The following is a 16,014-nucleotide window of genomic DNA, read 5'->3' as shown; positions in this document are numbered from 1 at the left end:
TCATCCATGACGAGAACACGACGAAAGCCGAATCGTACGACAAATACCTCCACACCGACCGCGGAGTGAATTCACAGGTGGTGCATCGACTTCTCCCCGGCGCATACAGTGCCGACACATTCAGCTGGCTATCATTCACTACATGCTGCATGAAGAGCACTTGACCACCGCCAGCCCGCTGAGGAATGCGACGAAGCGCTCTGTGATCGAGCCCGCTGCGGACTATTGCCTGCACAATGAATAGGCCGCACACGAGTCGCAGGACTTTGCACGCGTCCACGGTGAACATCGCCGCAATCAGCAGCTTCTAGGGTGGGCGCCGCGAGGACAACCACCGCGAGTGGGACTGCGATTGAGATCGCACCAAAAAAACTCGGCCGTGGAGTCAGCATCATACGCACAAATACCAGACTGCGCCGTGCGGTAGATTCACGTCCAACGATGAAACCCGCAGGAAAGATCAAACGCAAAGCACAGAGCAGTAAGCCGAGAAACCGGCCATGCCGCGGTGAAGAACAGGACATGCGCACCGGTCTATGTCGAATGGTCTACCACCCTGTTTACGAACGCCACGATCGAGCTCGTGGGTCTTGATGAGCGCGACAATATCGCAAGGGGGCAGCATAATGGCGGAAAGCGGCTGTATCGTGTGAAGAGTGTGAGCGCGCAACTTCGATGGCGCTGTGATCTGTGCGGTGCAGCGACGTGGGCATCTGAGGTCGGGGATGGCGGCCGTAGAGGTGATGGTGAGTGAGACGAATGGATGTTGAAAGGCGCGAGATTCGAGCAAGCTGATCAATGTCTGAGTCATGCTCCAAGTCGTGCCACGGGTGTGTTCGCGAACATCTGGGGGTACCATCTATGCAAGCATACTCTTCTGGATGTCGTGGTTGTCGCTAGTTAGGGGAGCGGGCAAACAAAAAAGGAAGGTATCGTAGAAAGTCCGTGATCCACGAGATTGCATCTACAACACAACAGCCTCGATCGAGTGAGAGGCGAACACTCCGCCGAATGTTAGCTGGCCAGAGGCAAACTCCCCGAGTAGTGCTACGGGACTGCCACGTTATGCATATCGGAACTCCACGATTTACAGTCACCGGTCAAGGATTCGCGCTCATTTGTGGTCAAACTTCGGACTTCTCACTGGGTGCATCAGCGTCATGCAGAGTGGGTCTTATTGTGCCCGATATTAAATATTAAAGGGTCACCCTTGTCCCACGCCTTCCACACACTGGGTCATCATTTTGTGCGCGAAACACTACATTCACAGAACTATGTCCGCCGAAACCACCATCTGGTTGATAACTGGGTGAGTCTGCCAGTGGAGATGACATGCCGACCTCACCAATCATCTCCAGTTCTTCTCGAGGTATCGGACTCGAGCTCACGAAACAGTTGCTCCGTTCGGCTGCGAACGTCGTCATTGCGACATGTAGAGACCCGGAAAATATGCCAAAGCTCGAGGGACCCGGGACCTTACATGTCGTCCAGCTCGATGTCTCGGAGGAAGGGTCTATCCGGGCGTCGATTCCAGTGGTCAGCAGCATCCTCGGGGATAGAGGCTTGGACTACTTGTACAACAACGCAGCCGTGGTGAGTCCTATATTTGCGCTCGAACTTCGAAGCCTGAGTGTTGACAAGCATGTGGCGCCAGACCGAGGGCAATGATTCCGCCTTCGATCACTCCTCTCCTGGATTCATGAGGACGCTCATAGCGAACGTTGTCGGCCCCGCATTGATAGCGCAGCTGTATCTGCCTTTCATCGAGAAGAGCAGGCGCAAGGTAATCGTGAATGTGACCAGCAGCCTCGCGAGTATAGGCCTCGATATTGGTCCCAAGTCCGCGACGTACAGCATCAGCAAGACCGCCCTGAATATGTTGGTGCGTCGTCGTCTCTTCATCGTCCAGGCAGAGTTGACCTTCGTCCAGACGTACAAGCAGGCAAGAGCCAGGCCGGACATTATCGCTTTTGTTCTCGACCCGGGATGGGTCAAGACCAGTGAGTTCCCCCCCCCCCCACGAATGAGCCTGATCGCGCGCCGATCTGACGGTGGTATGTTAGAGATGGGTGGTCCTGGCGCGCTGCTTGAGCCCTACGAGAGTGTCTCCGGAATTATTAAGACTGTTACTTCAGCTACGTCTGCAAGCTCCGGCAAGTTTTATCGATACAACGGTCAAGAGGTCGTATGGTAATGACATGGAGTATCCGAGTGCGCCTAACACCTTAGACCGATTCTGCGCGTTTATATCAGACGACTACGGCTACATTCTGAAGCAGAGATACAGAGTCATGATCTACGTTTGCAATATTATGCATCGTCTAGCGTCATCTCGTCGAAATCCTCCAGCAGTTCGTCCAGCTTCACCTCGGGGAAGTCTGGCTCGTCCTCGATATCTGTCTCAGCTGCCTGCTCCTCCGCAGTCTCCGCGTGTGCAACACCTTCGTCCACATCCATCGCGAACTGGGTTTTCCTCCTCGTCTTCCCGCCCGCAAGCCCTGAACCCGCGCCCGGCTTATCCGACTTGGCCCTGTACAGATTCACCGCACCGCGCATCTCGTGGTCCTCCTCCAGATCTCTGAGGAACAACTCGTAATCCTCCTCGACCTTCTTCTGATCGCGCCCGCCCATGCGGCCAACGACGCCGCGCCCACCACCGGTGTCGCCCTCCTCGCCTGCCTCCTTCGCCATGCTGCGCAGCTTCCAGCTGCGCGCGCGGTTCTTCTTGCGCCGATTCGGGTACGTCTTCTTCACGAGGATGATGTCGGGGACGCGGTGCGCCGGGAGCGCGGCGAAGTCGTCCGAGTTGAAGTTGGCGTGCGTGAGGTGGTAGCCCAGCGCGGCGTCGCCCGGCTGCAGGATCCCGCCGAGGTGCGTGCGCGTGTGGAATATCTGGCTCGCAACCGCCGGGTCGTCGTAGTCCATGCTGTCGTCGTGCGCATGCCCGGAGGAGCGGAAGGCGCCGGAGAGCGCGACTTGCGCGTCGGCGAGCACGTACTTGCCGCGCGTCTGCCCGGAGGGCTCCACGTCGAGGACGGTGAACTCGACCAGGTCGGTGACGGTCGCGAGCGCTTCGAATGGCGTACGCCAGTATGTGGGCGCCGAGAGCTCGCAGAGCTGGAGCGTGGAGGGGTCAAGGAGATGGAGGGTGTTGCCGACGCGGGAGCAGATGGTGAGCGGACTGATGTTGCCGAGCTGCCGCGCGAGCTTTGGCGGTATGCATACGAGGTCGTCCTTGCACACGGGTATGATCTCGACGGAATACGTGTACTTGAAGTTTGCGGTGTTTGTGTGGGTATCTGCCGATAGTAGCTGTTCTGACGCTTTCGACCTGCCCGGAAATCAGTATTACGGTAGCTACGTCCCGGCGAGGGGATACTCACCGTACGGGCACCACGCCGCCGAGGAACTCGACCATCTTGATCGCATGGCTGCGCTGGCTGTAGAAAAAGTCGATTCCGTCGCGCACCTCCTTGACGGAGATGGTGTCTTTCTGCGCGCCATGCTTCAAGATGAGCTGCTCGAGGAACAGGAAGGTGCGCTTGTGCGGGACCTTCTGGCGGACCTGCACGAGCGCCTTCCAGGTGTTCTTCGCGGCGAGCTTGGTGCAGTCGGGGCACTGGCCATGCTGGACGAGGTACTCGATCTCGAAGACTTGCTCGAGGATGGTGGAGGTGAGGACCTCCTTTTGGATGGTGAGCGAGACGCGGAGTCGTTTTGAGTGGGGCTCCGTCCAGATGAAGTGCGCCTCGGTGAGCCGGACCTTGTTCAGGCCCTTGAGCTTGCGGAGGCAGATCGCGAGGAGCTCTTGCGACTCGGGACGGACAATAGCCCATGTCGTTGGGGGCGAGAGGATGCGTTCGCAGTTGCGGCAATATGAGATGGATGCTGCAGGAAATTTCATAGGTGAGATTCGTTTCTGGTCAGATTACGGAAGTGCTGCGTACCTTGCTTCGGAATACCCTCTGTGATGTCTACGGTGTTCCGCAAACAGGCGACGCAGAGATTGGCGGAATTAGGTTCGATCGGTGTCCCGCAGTCGGCGCAGAGTACTCGGTGAACGGCGGGGGCGGGCACGAACTCCATCGCGAGGTTAGATGGCTAGATGTGGTGAGGTGCGATAAAAGTGCCGCGAGATGTGACCGCCACAACAACACAGTCGCAATGTCGCTCTAATACCAGAGCGCACAGAGCAGGCAATTAGGGACAACACCGCCGCAGGATGAGATAAAAGAGACACAAATTGTATGCACGCACGACGCGAGTCGGTATCGCGATGAGTGATCACGTAAGCGAAGCTGTCGGTAGACGACCATCCGCTCTGTCTCTAACTAGACCAGCGCACTGAATCTTGGGTCGAGATGCCGGTCGACATTCGAATGCCCTAGTGTTTTTCCATCGACACGCTTACGGGGTTTCTCAATAATTCCCCCCTCACCTGCGGTCGGCATGCCAGAGTTGCTGTCGAACAAACGCAAGCGGCCCAGCGACGAGGTCGACGAGCTCATCACAGCCCGCAACAGCCACTCCTTTGGCGATCAGACGGAGGACAAGTCCTTGGAGCGTCCCCTTGCGAAGCGCCGACTCAGGATTGTGACCGACGTGGCAAGCCTGACGCACCTCACTGCATCTCCTTCGTCCGCGGATCTCTCACTGGACTCGGAGACAGACTCTCTCTTCGACGCGGACTCCCTTTTCGACGATACCTCCTCTCCCCGCTCGGCTTGTCTAGACCAGACTACCGCTACCTCTGAGCTGACCTCCCAGAGCGCGACTCCCGCCGAAAACCTTGTTCCAGCACGTCGTACCGCACCGCTGATTCCTGGACTGTTCTTCGATGAAGCTCTGTTGCTCCCAGAGGACCTAGCAGAAGACGTGATGTGGACCTGTATCCGGACGTACTTCCAGAGCAGCAGCGCGGACCAGGTCATGCTCTTCGAACGCGCGCCCTCCCCGTCTCCCGAGCACGACTCGCCTCCGCGCCCAGGTAGCAGCGGGCTCCCGCCCGTGCTCACCGACCTCCTCGTCACGCTATCCGCGCTGCTCCGGCCTCTCCTGCCTCCGACGACGCATGCCCTCCTCTTCCCGCCTCCCTCTGCAGCCGCACCCCGCCTCGCGCGTCAGGCCATCCTCAACTTGTATTGGCCGGGCGAGGGCATCACGCCGCACGTCGACCTGCTCGATCGCTACGGCGACGGGGTCATCGGCGTCAGCCTGGGCTCAGGATGCGTGATGCAGTTTGAGAGGGTGCGCAACGGGGAGGAGGACGGCGGAGAGGGGCGAGAACGGTGGGGCGTGTATCTTCCCCCGAGGAGCGTGTTCGTGTTATCGGAGGAGGCCCGGTACGCGTGGACGCATGGAATAGAGAAGCGGATGGACGACCTCGTCGAGCATACGCCGGGCGGCGCGGGGGCGGGGAGCAGCTGGATCGAGCGGGATGTTCGGCTGAGCATCACGTTCCGGTGGTTGCTACCTGGCGCGGACGTAGTCGGCGGGCCTGACGCTTCCGAGGACGTATGATACCCTTCCATTCACTTGCGTAGAGCATAGATGGGCGCGCTCGCACTGTGTAAATTATCATGCTGTATTTATGGACGACGGAACTAGAGTGCTATCGATGCGAAGAACAGAATGAACAGAACGACCGCGAATTGAGCACATACAAATATCTAACAACACACGACGTATGTGGGTTACATCGAGTTCTGCAACGGCGTCTTCCCCCCTTCTTCCATGGTAGACGCTCCCGCGCGCCCTCGCGAGTCATGAGCGCGAGCCGACTACAAGGGGGCTTAACAACCACCACGGAGCGCGAGTACGAGGTGCAGCACTGTGCCGGCAGTGATGTTGAAGTCTCGCGCGGTCTTGTCGTCTGGCCTACATAGGAAAAGCAGAACAAAACGCGATCGGTGAGCGAATCGACGACAAGGGCGGTACGGGGTACTCGCATCTGTCTGCCACCAAAAATCAGACGCTGCTGGGGCGGAGGCACGCCCGACTGCTCCTCGACCTTCTCTTTGATACGCGTGATCTGCGGAGATCGGTCGCGGGGCGCGAGTGGCGGAGCGGGGTGGTTAGTGTGGCGCACGGCGGGAAACGCGTGCGAGCGGGCGCACCTTGTCATCAGGGTCGATGTCAAGCTCGATCTTGTCGGGAAAGGGCGCACGCAGAGGGTATCGTCAGTGTTCGAGCGTTCTTGTGCGATCTGTTGCCTGGGGCTCACCTCCTTGCCTGTCAGTGTCTGCAGAGCATAGCAGTGAGTTAAGCCATCGGATACGTCGGTTAGTGGTTCACCGACCTTCACTTTGATCAGCATAGCGGGCTGGAGGAGCTAGAGGGGGGAAGGGACTTGAGTGTGAAAGGAGGATATGAAGATGCGCTCAGTCAGACAGACGCGTCCACCAAAATGGCAATGGCCACGTGCCGGGAGCGTCGGCGCGCCGCGCAAACGAAATGGCAACAATATTCAATTGGTGAGATATAGCGGCGAGCAGTACACGTTTGAGGCGGGTGAGGAGAGAAGCGCATCGCCGTGAATATCCACCATTTTTTTCTCCCATCAAGTGTGAACTCATCACAAGTTGGGGCGTGACGGGTACTACCCGGCGTCTGTAAGGGCCCACACTTGTTCGCAACATCCTGCATGGGTGATGGGCATAAACACAGTCTTCACCTGGTCAATGATTGAGTCCATGATTGAGTCCATAAATTCAAGTCTGTCCTGCCGACTGTGGCTAGAAAATCACGATCTTGAAGAGGACCGGAAATGGCAGGTGTCCTCGATGAATGTCGGTTACAGGAACGGATTCGCTCCGGTTTCTCAGGCGCTGAACTAGATGGCTATAAGTCCGAGTTCTCTGCTTCCCAAGCCCCGTCTATTCCTGACCGACATGTCTTCGTTCTCTACAAGCAGATCTGCACCCAACTGGCGCATGGAATCCAAAGAGACGCGCACCAATGTCCCCTCCGAGATGATACAGCAACTCACAGAGATGATTCCATACCTCTCGAGCGAGGGACTCTTCGGCCACGAGATACTGCAAAGGGTGAAATTGCACGATGTATCGGTTTATGAACGTCCTGAGGACGGAAAGACCTGCGCGCGCGTTGTCTTCAGACTGACAGTGGAACATGGTGCGTCTTCCCGCTCATGCTACATTACGGCGCGTTCCTGGCTGAGCACGCCCCTTCTTTATTGTAGATATGTTGAATGTCGGAGGTAGCCTCCACGGCGGATGCGGCGCGTTCTTGGTGGATATGTCCGTGCCTGACCATTCCGCGGACCTGACTCACCCTCTGGTACAGTTGCTCAAGCATGGCTCTCTGGGCCCTTGGTGTCTACAAGAATGACTTTGCGAAGGAAGAGAGCAACGCCGCGGCGTCCACCAAACACGTCTCGCAAGCGATCAACATGCTTTATCACGGAGGAACGCACCTGTGAGCTTACGCTACTCCCATGCGCGCAGTTTCGGGTACTAATATCGCTGACTTCCGCCGTGCTCAGCGGTGCAGAGCTTGAAATTGTGAACACGACGACGTCCTGGGGAAAACGAATCTTGACCGCGCGGACTGAGGTTCGTTACCTTCGCCTGTACGTTTCCCAGTCGGCGGACATTCACGCTACTCTGCAGATTTGGGATGCTACAAACCGTCGGCTTGTCGCGTCTGGTACTCATGTCAAGATGGAACCTTCAACTAAATTGTGATCTTGATGCGTGGTACCTACACTGCCTGCAATTGCCAGCTTGGTGTAAGCATTGCTTCGCCATGTCTGAGCGGTGTATATCTTCTAACGTTACTGCTACTGGAGATTGCAGTTTATCTGTGTTCAACTAGATCTAACATTGACCGTATATACCCATGTTTACAATGCGTAAAGTGATACTATTTTACACCTATATTGACTTCGCTACTGTCCATTCCATACCGTTCTCGGATGTCCAGCATCCATCAGGCAAAAATACGTATTCTGTGAACGGAGTGAAATAGCCGTTTCCACGATCGTGTCTTTTTCTTCTCGTGCATCGGCGCAGGCATGCGTACTTCCCCACCTGACACGCTGCATCCCTCCCCCACACATTCCAAGGATAGATTCGATACATCAACAACCGGTTCGCGTGCTTGCGTCGCCGGAGTGGAAGGGCCATCACTTTCCGGGTCTGAAGAACCGGTGGAAAGTGTGGGTGGTGGGGATACGTCCACTCTGGCCAAGGCTGTCGCGGACGCGGAGAGCGTTGGCACGGCGTTTACGAACGCGCTGACGTTGGCACCGACCGAGGAAGATACGCGCAGTGTGCAGGACCGTCCCGGCACCACGACGTGAACGCCACTTTCGCCCCGCTCCGACGGGCGGCAGTCGGCGATGTCCGACTCTTGCGGCGCAGCGGCGAGGTTGTGCGGCTGTTCGGTGTTGGGGTCGTTCAGGCCCAGGGGCAAGGGAAAGGGAACAGGAACAGTGGTGGGCACCCCAGTTGAGCGCCAGAACGTGTCGACTTCGAGCACGGCCTTGCGAAGCTCGTTGAGCGTGATGCGGCGATTGGGATCGAGCGTGAAGATGCGCCCGAGGATCTCGCTCACGCCGCGTGAGATGGGGAGCCTGCGGTGGATGTATGATGGGCCTTCGCGGAGAAACATGGCGAAGCCCTCGTCCCTATGTGGATTCGCGACGAACCACGGGCACCGGCCGGTAATGAGGTTCGTAAGGATGACACCCAACGCCCATATATCTGAGCGTGCGGTGCAAAATGGGGCTTTCTTGGCGTATATACCAAGGCATTCTGCCACAAAAATGAGCAATCTGGAGTAGTAATGAGAAACGATCTGAAATTTACCTGGACTCATGTATAGCGAACTTCCACAACCAAAGCTTGAACTCAACTTGGCCTTCGTGGCCAGCCCGAAGTCGGCTAAATAGAGATGGCGGTCATCACTGGACATGAGGATATTCTCTGGTTTGAGGTCCCGGTGGTAAACACCCTGGTCGTGACAAGAATGGAGTGCGTCGATGAGCTGGAGGAATGTACTCCGCAGTAGCGCATCGTTGTTCACGAAAGCCTGGCGGTCGATGATGGAGCTGAATAAATCGCCACCAGGACAATAATCCATCACGAGGTACATGTAATGCTCTTCCTCGATGACGCGATGCAGGTTCACGACGTTGGGATGATCGCATACCGCAGACTGATATGCGATTTCGCGTTGCTGGCACCGATATTGGTCCGAGCCTTTCGGGTGTTTGAGGAGCACCTTCACAGCGTAACAGGTAGGATTATCTGGCGGAGAAGCGAGGTCGTGTGCGAGATAAACGACGCCATAGACCCCAGATCCGAGTGGCTGGAGCAGGCGGAGGCGGAGGCGTCTGGATAAGACCGTGGCGCCGACGAAGTTGGGTAGAATAGAGCTCAGGTGGGTCATAGTGCGTTGCAATGAGGCGTTGGTCAGTGAGATAGACGGTGGGTAATACGCGCAGCGTTTCGGGTGAATACTTGGAAGTAGCCATCGCACCTCGAACCCTTAAATGATGGTGAGTATCGGATATGTCGGGCGGCACGGAAGGAGCGGATGGGACTCTGACAGCGGCAGGTCGGATACCCAAGAGTCGCACAGCGGTAGTGCGGCGGGGGGTGGATCTTCCAGTATCCGACTTCCGTTGCCATTTTTGGTAACCCCGCCGATCCATTTTGATCTTGACCGAACGGCGGGCCACGCAGAGCCAATTGAACGGCCCATCTACAAGCTGGCGGAAGATATTGGAATTCAAACTGGTCTGGTGCGCATAATTATTGTCATTATCGGGACACAAATCATACCTGCTCGGGAGGATGAGTGAGTGATCCACGAAAGTGAATGTCAGTGGACATACCTAAATTGTAGCTTCTCGCAGCTCTATCTATCGTCTACATGTTGAGTAGATATAGTACATATATGGATTGCCTTCTATCGCACCATCAGTCCTACGGGTTCAACGTACACAAGTATGCTTGCAGCTTCTCCAGAGCGCGGTATCGATGAGATATTTTGTTCTTCGTTTCTGCACTCATCTCCCCGTAACTTGAAGATGAATCAGATAACTGCATTGAAATTACAAACAAGAGGACACGCACGTTTGACTCGTCCCTTCAGGCTCGAAGATGGGATCCCATCCAAAGGTGTTCGTGCCCCGAGCTGGTACGATGTGCCCGTTGGTGCGTCCTTCGAACAGTATAGGTTCCGATCCGGGCCCGGAACTATAGGCAAATGTGCACAGAGCCCACGCAGCGGTAGTCGGGAAACCCATGAGAAGAGTATTGAGACCTATGCGTGAAAAACGCTCAGAGTGAAGATCGCAGGTACCGGAGGAGGAGGAGGAACAACGCGCCGTCATGTCCCAATTCTTTCATGAAATGTTTGATGTAAGGTCCTGGAAGGCCATGGAGAGCCTCGAAGCAGAGCGCAGTGTCCTCTGTGATGCAGGGCCCACCAAGCTGTTCGGCGGCAGCGCGGCACTTCGCGATAGCAACTTCGCGGGTGGTACCCTGCACTTCCGGGACTATGTGACAGTCCACCGTGTCAGCTCAGAAGCGACTTTATGAATGGACGCGTACACTCACTATCGAGATCTTTCGAGTCAATCTCAATATGTGACGCTCCAAGTATGGCGCGTACTTCCTTGAGCTTATTCGCGTTGCCTGTAACGAATACTGAGATAATCTTAGAGTTCTCAACAACACGTTGAGGAAGATCTTCAGCACAGCTACGTACTCAATGTTTTCGAGGGCATGTTACGATTTAGAGCCGATTTTGCTTGCAGGTAGACTCGGAACCGCGTTGTTATCGCATTCAATCTCCGCTCCTAACCTATCCTACAGTACACCCTAGTGTCAAAGTAATTTTTGTAATGAGGCAACAATACGAAAAGGCTTGCCCTGAAGTGACGCCCACAGGAGTCGCGTTCATTATCTGTTCACGCCACCGCGACCCACGCCAGTTGGGGCCATCCTCGCAAACCAACCATGGCGCGTAGGGTCATGTCTGCTGCTAGCGACGACTCCCAGAAGGAGAACTCCGGAGTACGTAAAAGAGTCAAACTCGAGAGGTTGAGGCAAAAGAGGGCAGCAAAGCTGACTGGGATAGCTGCGCGTCAGCGCGCCGTCAGCGTAGAAGACGACGAGGATGCGGAGGGCGAAGACGAGTTAGACGACCTGGACGATACCCAAGGTCAGGATGAAGATGCCGCGGGTGAGGAAGCAAGAGAACAGGAAGAGGAGGATGAAGAAGGCGCGTCTCCCAGGGGCCGGAAACGCGTGCGCACGAACGCAGAGGGCGACTCTCGTCCCACGGAGGTGGATGTCAAGCCCAAGGCGGAGAAGAAGGAGAAATCACGTACTCTCCCTCGTGATGTCGACGGGTAAGTCGCAGCTACCTTTCCCTGCAAACTTGAGCGCTAATGCGGTCTTTGTCCACCAAGCTTCACCCCTGGCGCGATCGTTCGTGTCCAACTCAAGAACTTTGTAACTTACGACTACGTCGAATTCTGCCCGGGACCGTATCTGAACATGATCTTCGGCCCTAATGGTACGGGCAAGAGTACGATCGCTTGTGCGATTTGTCTCGGACTGAATTTTCCCCCTAGTGTAAGTTCCACCTTGTGTGAGTACACTCCAGTCCATCGTTCACACTTATTTCTCACAGGTATTGGGTCGCGCCTCTGAATTGAATTCTTTTGTCAAGATCGGCACAGAGTCGGGTCACATCGAGATCGAGCTCAAAGGCTTGATGGGTAAATCAAACCTTGTTGTCAGGCGCATGCTCAGCGCGAAGTCGAAGAGTTCAACCTTTACGCTCAATGGCCAGTCTGCATCTGGGAAGGAGATCAACGCGCGCATGGCTGAGCTGAACGTTCAAGTCAGCAATCTCTGGTACGTCTATTTGGTACTGACTCGAAGGATCCTAAGCCGATCGGTGTTTGCAGTACTTTCTTGCCGCAGGATAAGGTCTCAGAGTTCGCGTCGATGAGTCCTCAACAGCTGTTGCGGGAGACTCAGCGTGCTGCTGGTAATGCCCATTTGACCAGCTGGCACGACTCTCTCATCAGCAGCGGTAAGGAGCTCAAACAGATGCAAGATGTATGCTGCGTTGGTTCGTCCAGTCTCTCGTCCACTGACTGTTCCGTGTAGGTACTGGATGCCGATCGTGACCAACTCAAGACGATGCAAGAGCGCAATGCTAACTTGGAGCGTGATGTTCGGCGATACGAGGAACGTCGCAGGATCGAGCGTGAGGTGTGCATTATTCTGATTAATGGATCCTGGATTGGTGGCATCTAACGCTGTGGTAGATCGATCTTTTGGAGCTCATTCTGCCCTTCAAGCAGTACATGGAGGCGAAGGATCTATACCACTTGACTAAGGCCGCGCAGCGCCGTCTACATGACAAGGTGAAGGCGCTGCAGGCTAAGAATGCACCCATGCTGAAGTTGAAGGCGTACGTCCCTCTTCTACGTTCATTGGTTACTCGCTCTTAACCTCGTGACTGCAGAGATCTCACGCGAGAGATGCAGGAAAAGGATGAAGTACGAGAGGACAGGAAGAAGGGAACGAAGAAGAAGTTACAGGGTCTCCATAAGAAGTACAACGACAACGAGAAGCTTGTGCGCATCCCTGCTGATGTCTTGCTGCAATGCCGTGATACTAATTAGCCCGCTGCAGGAGACGGATGCGGAGGACCTGAAGACTAAACTGGAAACCTTGAAAGAATCGGAGAAGCAACGCAAGAGGAACATTGAAAGGGCCGAGAAGGCGATCGCCCACATGCAGAAGCAGTTAGATAACCCTCCCGAGATGGGGGACCTTGACGATCTGAACAATCAACTTGTTCGTGGCCGATTAATGTTGTATTCTCGCTATACTTGACACTGACTCTTCCTTCTCAAGAGAAATCTGAGCACCCAGAACAACGCGATTAGAAACGAACAATCTGACCTGCAAGAGAAGCAGCGACTCAATGTTCAAGAGGAGTCTAGACAGAAGACCACTATTCAGCAGCAACAGCAGCGGTGAGTCGCCCTCCAGTCCCGATGTTCATTCATGTCCCTTATTACTATGCTCGCAGATTGAAGGAACTAGATGACGTGTCTCATAGAAAGCTTGAAGACCTTGCAAGGTGGGACAGAGACTGCGCCGATGTCGTTCGATGGCTACGCAACAATAAGCAGAGATTCAGGATGGAATTGTTCGAGCCACCCATGCTATGCTGCACCGTTCCGGACAAGAAGTACGTGCACGCCGTCGAGGCTTGCTTCAACCAGACTCAGATGAAGGTAAGTGGCTGACGCCATCCGTGTTCTCTGTTGTCGTTTCTTGAACTTCACTCGTTATGCACAGACGTTTGTAGCGCAGTGCGAGGAAGATTATCAATTGCTTAACAGACTCGTCGTTGACACGCCTGAAGCGCTTGGTCGTAAGGTGCGCATCAACACCTGGTACAGGGCTAAGACGCAACTGGTCGGACCACCAATGTCGGAACAGGAGGTTTGTCCTTGAGGCAATTATAGCGCGCACCCTCCTCTTAACGACTTTTTCAAGATGCATGTTCTTGGCTTCGATGGTTACGCTCTGCAATACCTTGTCTACCCCGAAGGTTTGAAATGGTTCTTGCAGAACTCCCTGCAGCTCCATCGAACAGTAAGGCTGATTTTCCGACATCTTCTTATGTCTTTTAGACCGACTGATGCTTGTAAACTTATCTAGGCAATCTCCTTGGACGCAGGCAGGGTAGATCCGAACCGCGCTATGGAAATGGTTTCTCGATACGGGCCTGGTGGTTCTGGTGGCGGTGCTAGCTACGTCTGCGGGGACGTCTTTAACACTGTGCAACGGTCAAGGTATGGGAAGCGACTCCCTCAAAACATGACCAGAGAAGTCAGGCCGGCAAGGAACCTTGTCCATTCTGCTAGTAAGCAAAACGATGACGTAGAAGATTGTCTTCTGATGAAGATACCTAGTCGATCCCGAGATCAAGCAGCGCATAGATACGATTCTTAGAGAAGCAAACCAGAAGCTCACATTGTGCCAAGAAGAAGCGAAGACTCTTACAGACGACGATGCCAGGATTCGGGAAGAACATAGACAGCACAAGAGGCAACATGTACGTCCGAGCAGGACCACTGGATTCTCGCACTCACTATGGCTATGTAGGACGATATTATCTCTCGGAGAAACGCCGTCGTGGACTTGCAAAAAAAGTTTGAATCCTTCAGATACAACATCGGTAAGTATTCCCGTGTCTTCCCGCTCAAACTCCCCTAGACATCTCTTTGCAGAGAAGGAACAGACGAAAGTTAACGACCTCCGCTCCATGCCGTCTGTCGAAGATGAAAGAATTCGGTTAAGGAGCCAACTCGTCGTTCTGACTAAGAAACGCGCGGATATTGTGAAGGACTTCAGTGTAAGTTGTTTCGTGTGCACTCCGAAGAGTAGACGGCATTTAAGAGTACTTGCAGAAAATTATTCGCTCTGTGATCACTACGCAGCAGGAGGCGACTCGTATTGGACTCGAGTACTTGCAGGTCGCCGCGAATAAGACTGCGCTCGAAGCGATGTGTCAGGACCAAGAGGAGGAATATCAGAAGGCTGTTGCAGAATTCAACGATGGTTGGTGCTTTATCATACCACAGATTTCGTCGTTCCCGTCCACTTATTCATTTTTATATCTCAGCTCATAGGCGCTACGAAGTTGCCAAGGAGGATTCGAAGCTTAAACTGCGTGTCAGTATGGCCAAGCTAGATGAAGTCGACGACGAAATCCGTGCCAAGTTCAAGGATATGGAAGACGTGCGTTTCTCGCCGTATGTTGATCAACTGTTGCTGACCCTGTCTAATAGTCTGGTGAAGCAAATGCTCGGTCTGCAGAAGACGTCCAGGCGGATCTTGACGCGAAGAAGGCACAGCTAGACATGAATCTCCATACCAACGCGGGCGTCGTGGAACAGTTTAGGAAGCGCGAGCAAGAGGTTAGTAGTGGCTTCGTCGTTGTCATTCCAAGTGGCTGACTTTGCTGCCAGATCAAAGTCTTGACCGAGACGATTGAGGATAAGGAGAAGAAGATGGAGAGGGTAGACCGAACCATCAAGACTGCACGGGTACGCCGGTTCTCCCTCATGGGAATGCGCCTTGTACTAACGCTCTTCTAGGACCATTGGCAACCCGCTCTAGACGAGTTAGTAGCGAGTATCGGCACCAGGTTCTCAGCGGCCTTTGACCGTGAGTATTCTGCAAGGAGGGAAGAACAATCATCACGCCTAACATATGCCATGTGTAGGTCTCGGGTGCGCTGGCGAAGTCAGAATCAGTGAACACGAAGACTATGACAAGTGGGCGATAGAGATTTTTGTCAAGTTCCGCGACAGCGAGAAACTGCAGCTGTTGACGGGAGAGCGACAATCGGGTGGAGTAAGTCGTCGCCGCTAGTGTACGATTAGCGCCTGGTGCTGATCACTATTGATCGCAGGAACGCTCGCTCACCACCATCCTCTACCTCATGAGCTTGACCGAGGAAGCTCGTGCTCCCTTCTCGTTGGTAGACGAGATCAATCAGGTTCGTACGTTAGTGCGATGGGCAGATATAGCTTACCGACGTCTGTCATTTTTGTCTGTAGGGCATGGATCAGCGTGCAGAACGAGCCGTCCACAATTCGCTCGTCGAGGTCACCTGCAAAGCCGAGAGTGGCCAGTACTTCCTTATCACGCCCAAGCTGCTGCCGGACCTGAACTACGCAGAGCGTATGAAGGTCCTGTGCGTCAACAACGGGGAGTGGCTTCCCGAGGAATCCGGCATCGGAAACATGATGAATATGATCGAAGGCTACGTGAAGCTGCACTCCGGCCGGGCGGTATCTTCGGCATGAGCTGTGCACACACTCGACTTCGTCGTAACTTATACCACTACGAGTCGTGCTCTGGTGACGTATGCTCTTTGTCAATCCATATGTAATGTGCTTTCCTGCTGTAATTGGTGAATACAGTGCTTAATGTGTAC

At 54.6% G+C, this 16,014-nt stretch overlaps 7 protein-coding genes across 7 annotated transcripts; 4 read left to right on the top strand and 3 right to left on the bottom strand.

The window, feature by feature from the left end:
* Nucleotides 1-1,332: 1,332 nt before the first annotated feature.
* On the top strand, nt 1,333-2,194 carry SCP_0214980 (C-factor; the record flags this gene model as incomplete). The annotated part of the gene is made up of 3 exons (XM_027755391.1): nt 1,333-1,593; nt 1,655-2,000; nt 2,064-2,194. The coding sequence occupies 3 exons, from the start codon at nt 1,333-1,335 to the stop codon at nt 2,192-2,194; spliced, it is 738 nt and encodes a 245-aa protein (XP_027611192.1).
* A 116-nt stretch (nt 2,195-2,310) lies between these two features.
* On the bottom strand, nt 2,311-2,925 carry SCP_0214970 (hypothetical protein; the record flags this gene model as incomplete). The annotated part of the gene is made up of 1 exon (XM_027755390.1): nt 2,311-2,925. The coding sequence occupies one exon, from the start codon at nt 2,923-2,925 to the stop codon at nt 2,311-2,313; it is 615 nt and encodes a 204-aa protein (XP_027611191.1).
* A 454-nt stretch (nt 2,926-3,379) lies between these two features.
* On the bottom strand, nt 3,380-3,904 carry SCP_0214960 (hypothetical protein; the record flags this gene model as incomplete). The annotated part of the gene is made up of 1 exon (XM_027755389.1): nt 3,380-3,904. The coding sequence occupies one exon, from the start codon at nt 3,902-3,904 to the stop codon at nt 3,380-3,382; it is 525 nt and encodes a 174-aa protein (XP_027611190.1).
* Nucleotides 3,905-4,449: 545 nt separating this feature from the next.
* On the top strand, nt 4,450-5,520 carry SCP_0214950 (hypothetical protein; the record flags this gene model as incomplete). Its single annotated transcript, XM_027755388.1, has 1 exon — nt 4,450-5,520. The coding sequence occupies one exon, from the start codon at nt 4,450-4,452 to the stop codon at nt 5,518-5,520; it is 1,071 nt and encodes a 356-aa protein (XP_027611189.1).
* Nucleotides 5,521-6,890: 1,370 nt separating this feature from the next.
* SCP_0214940 (hypothetical protein) lies at nt 6,891-7,706 on the top strand (the record flags this gene model as incomplete). Its single annotated transcript, XM_027755387.1, has 5 exons — nt 6,891-7,134; nt 7,202-7,259; nt 7,306-7,437; nt 7,505-7,574; nt 7,632-7,706. The coding sequence occupies 5 exons, from the start codon at nt 6,891-6,893 to the stop codon at nt 7,704-7,706; spliced, it is 579 nt and encodes a 192-aa protein (XP_027611188.1).
* Nucleotides 7,707-7,950: 244 nt separating this feature from the next.
* SCP_0214930 (kinase-like protein) lies at nt 7,951-10,759 on the bottom strand (the record flags this gene model as incomplete). The annotated part of the gene is made up of 7 exons (XM_027755386.1): nt 7,951-8,777; nt 8,832-9,512; nt 9,971-10,050; nt 10,104-10,293; nt 10,460-10,528; nt 10,590-10,679; nt 10,741-10,759. 7 exons carry the CDS (start codon nt 10,757-10,759, stop codon nt 7,951-7,953), a joined length of 1,956 nt encoding a protein of 651 aa, XP_027611187.1.
* Nucleotides 10,760-10,991: 232 nt separating this feature from the next.
* On the top strand, nt 10,992-15,883 carry SCP_0214920 (Structural maintenance of chromosomes protein; the record flags this gene model as incomplete). The annotated part of the gene is made up of 24 exons (XM_027755385.1): nt 10,992-11,386; nt 11,447-11,612; nt 11,671-11,897; nt 11,951-12,104; nt 12,156-12,260; nt 12,317-12,462; nt 12,517-12,628; nt 12,687-12,851; nt 12,912-13,033; nt 13,090-13,297; nt 13,362-13,508; nt 13,563-13,661; nt 13,728-13,932; nt 13,982-14,124; nt 14,175-14,247; nt 14,300-14,424; nt 14,480-14,630; nt 14,695-14,810; nt 14,861-14,989; nt 15,041-15,118; nt 15,170-15,239; nt 15,298-15,428; nt 15,487-15,573; nt 15,635-15,883. 24 exons carry the CDS (start codon nt 10,992-10,994, stop codon nt 15,881-15,883), a joined length of 3,603 nt encoding a protein of 1,200 aa, XP_027611186.1.
* Nucleotides 15,884-16,014: the final 131 nt, after the last annotated feature.

Source organism: Sparassis crispa, assembly GCF_003851025.1.
Source record: "Sparassis crispa DNA, contig_000001F, whole genome shotgun sequence".
Taxonomy (NCBI): domain Eukaryota; kingdom Fungi; phylum Basidiomycota; class Agaricomycetes; order Polyporales; family Sparassidaceae; genus Sparassis; species Sparassis crispa.
This window is presented reverse-complemented; position numbering and strand designations above follow the sequence as displayed.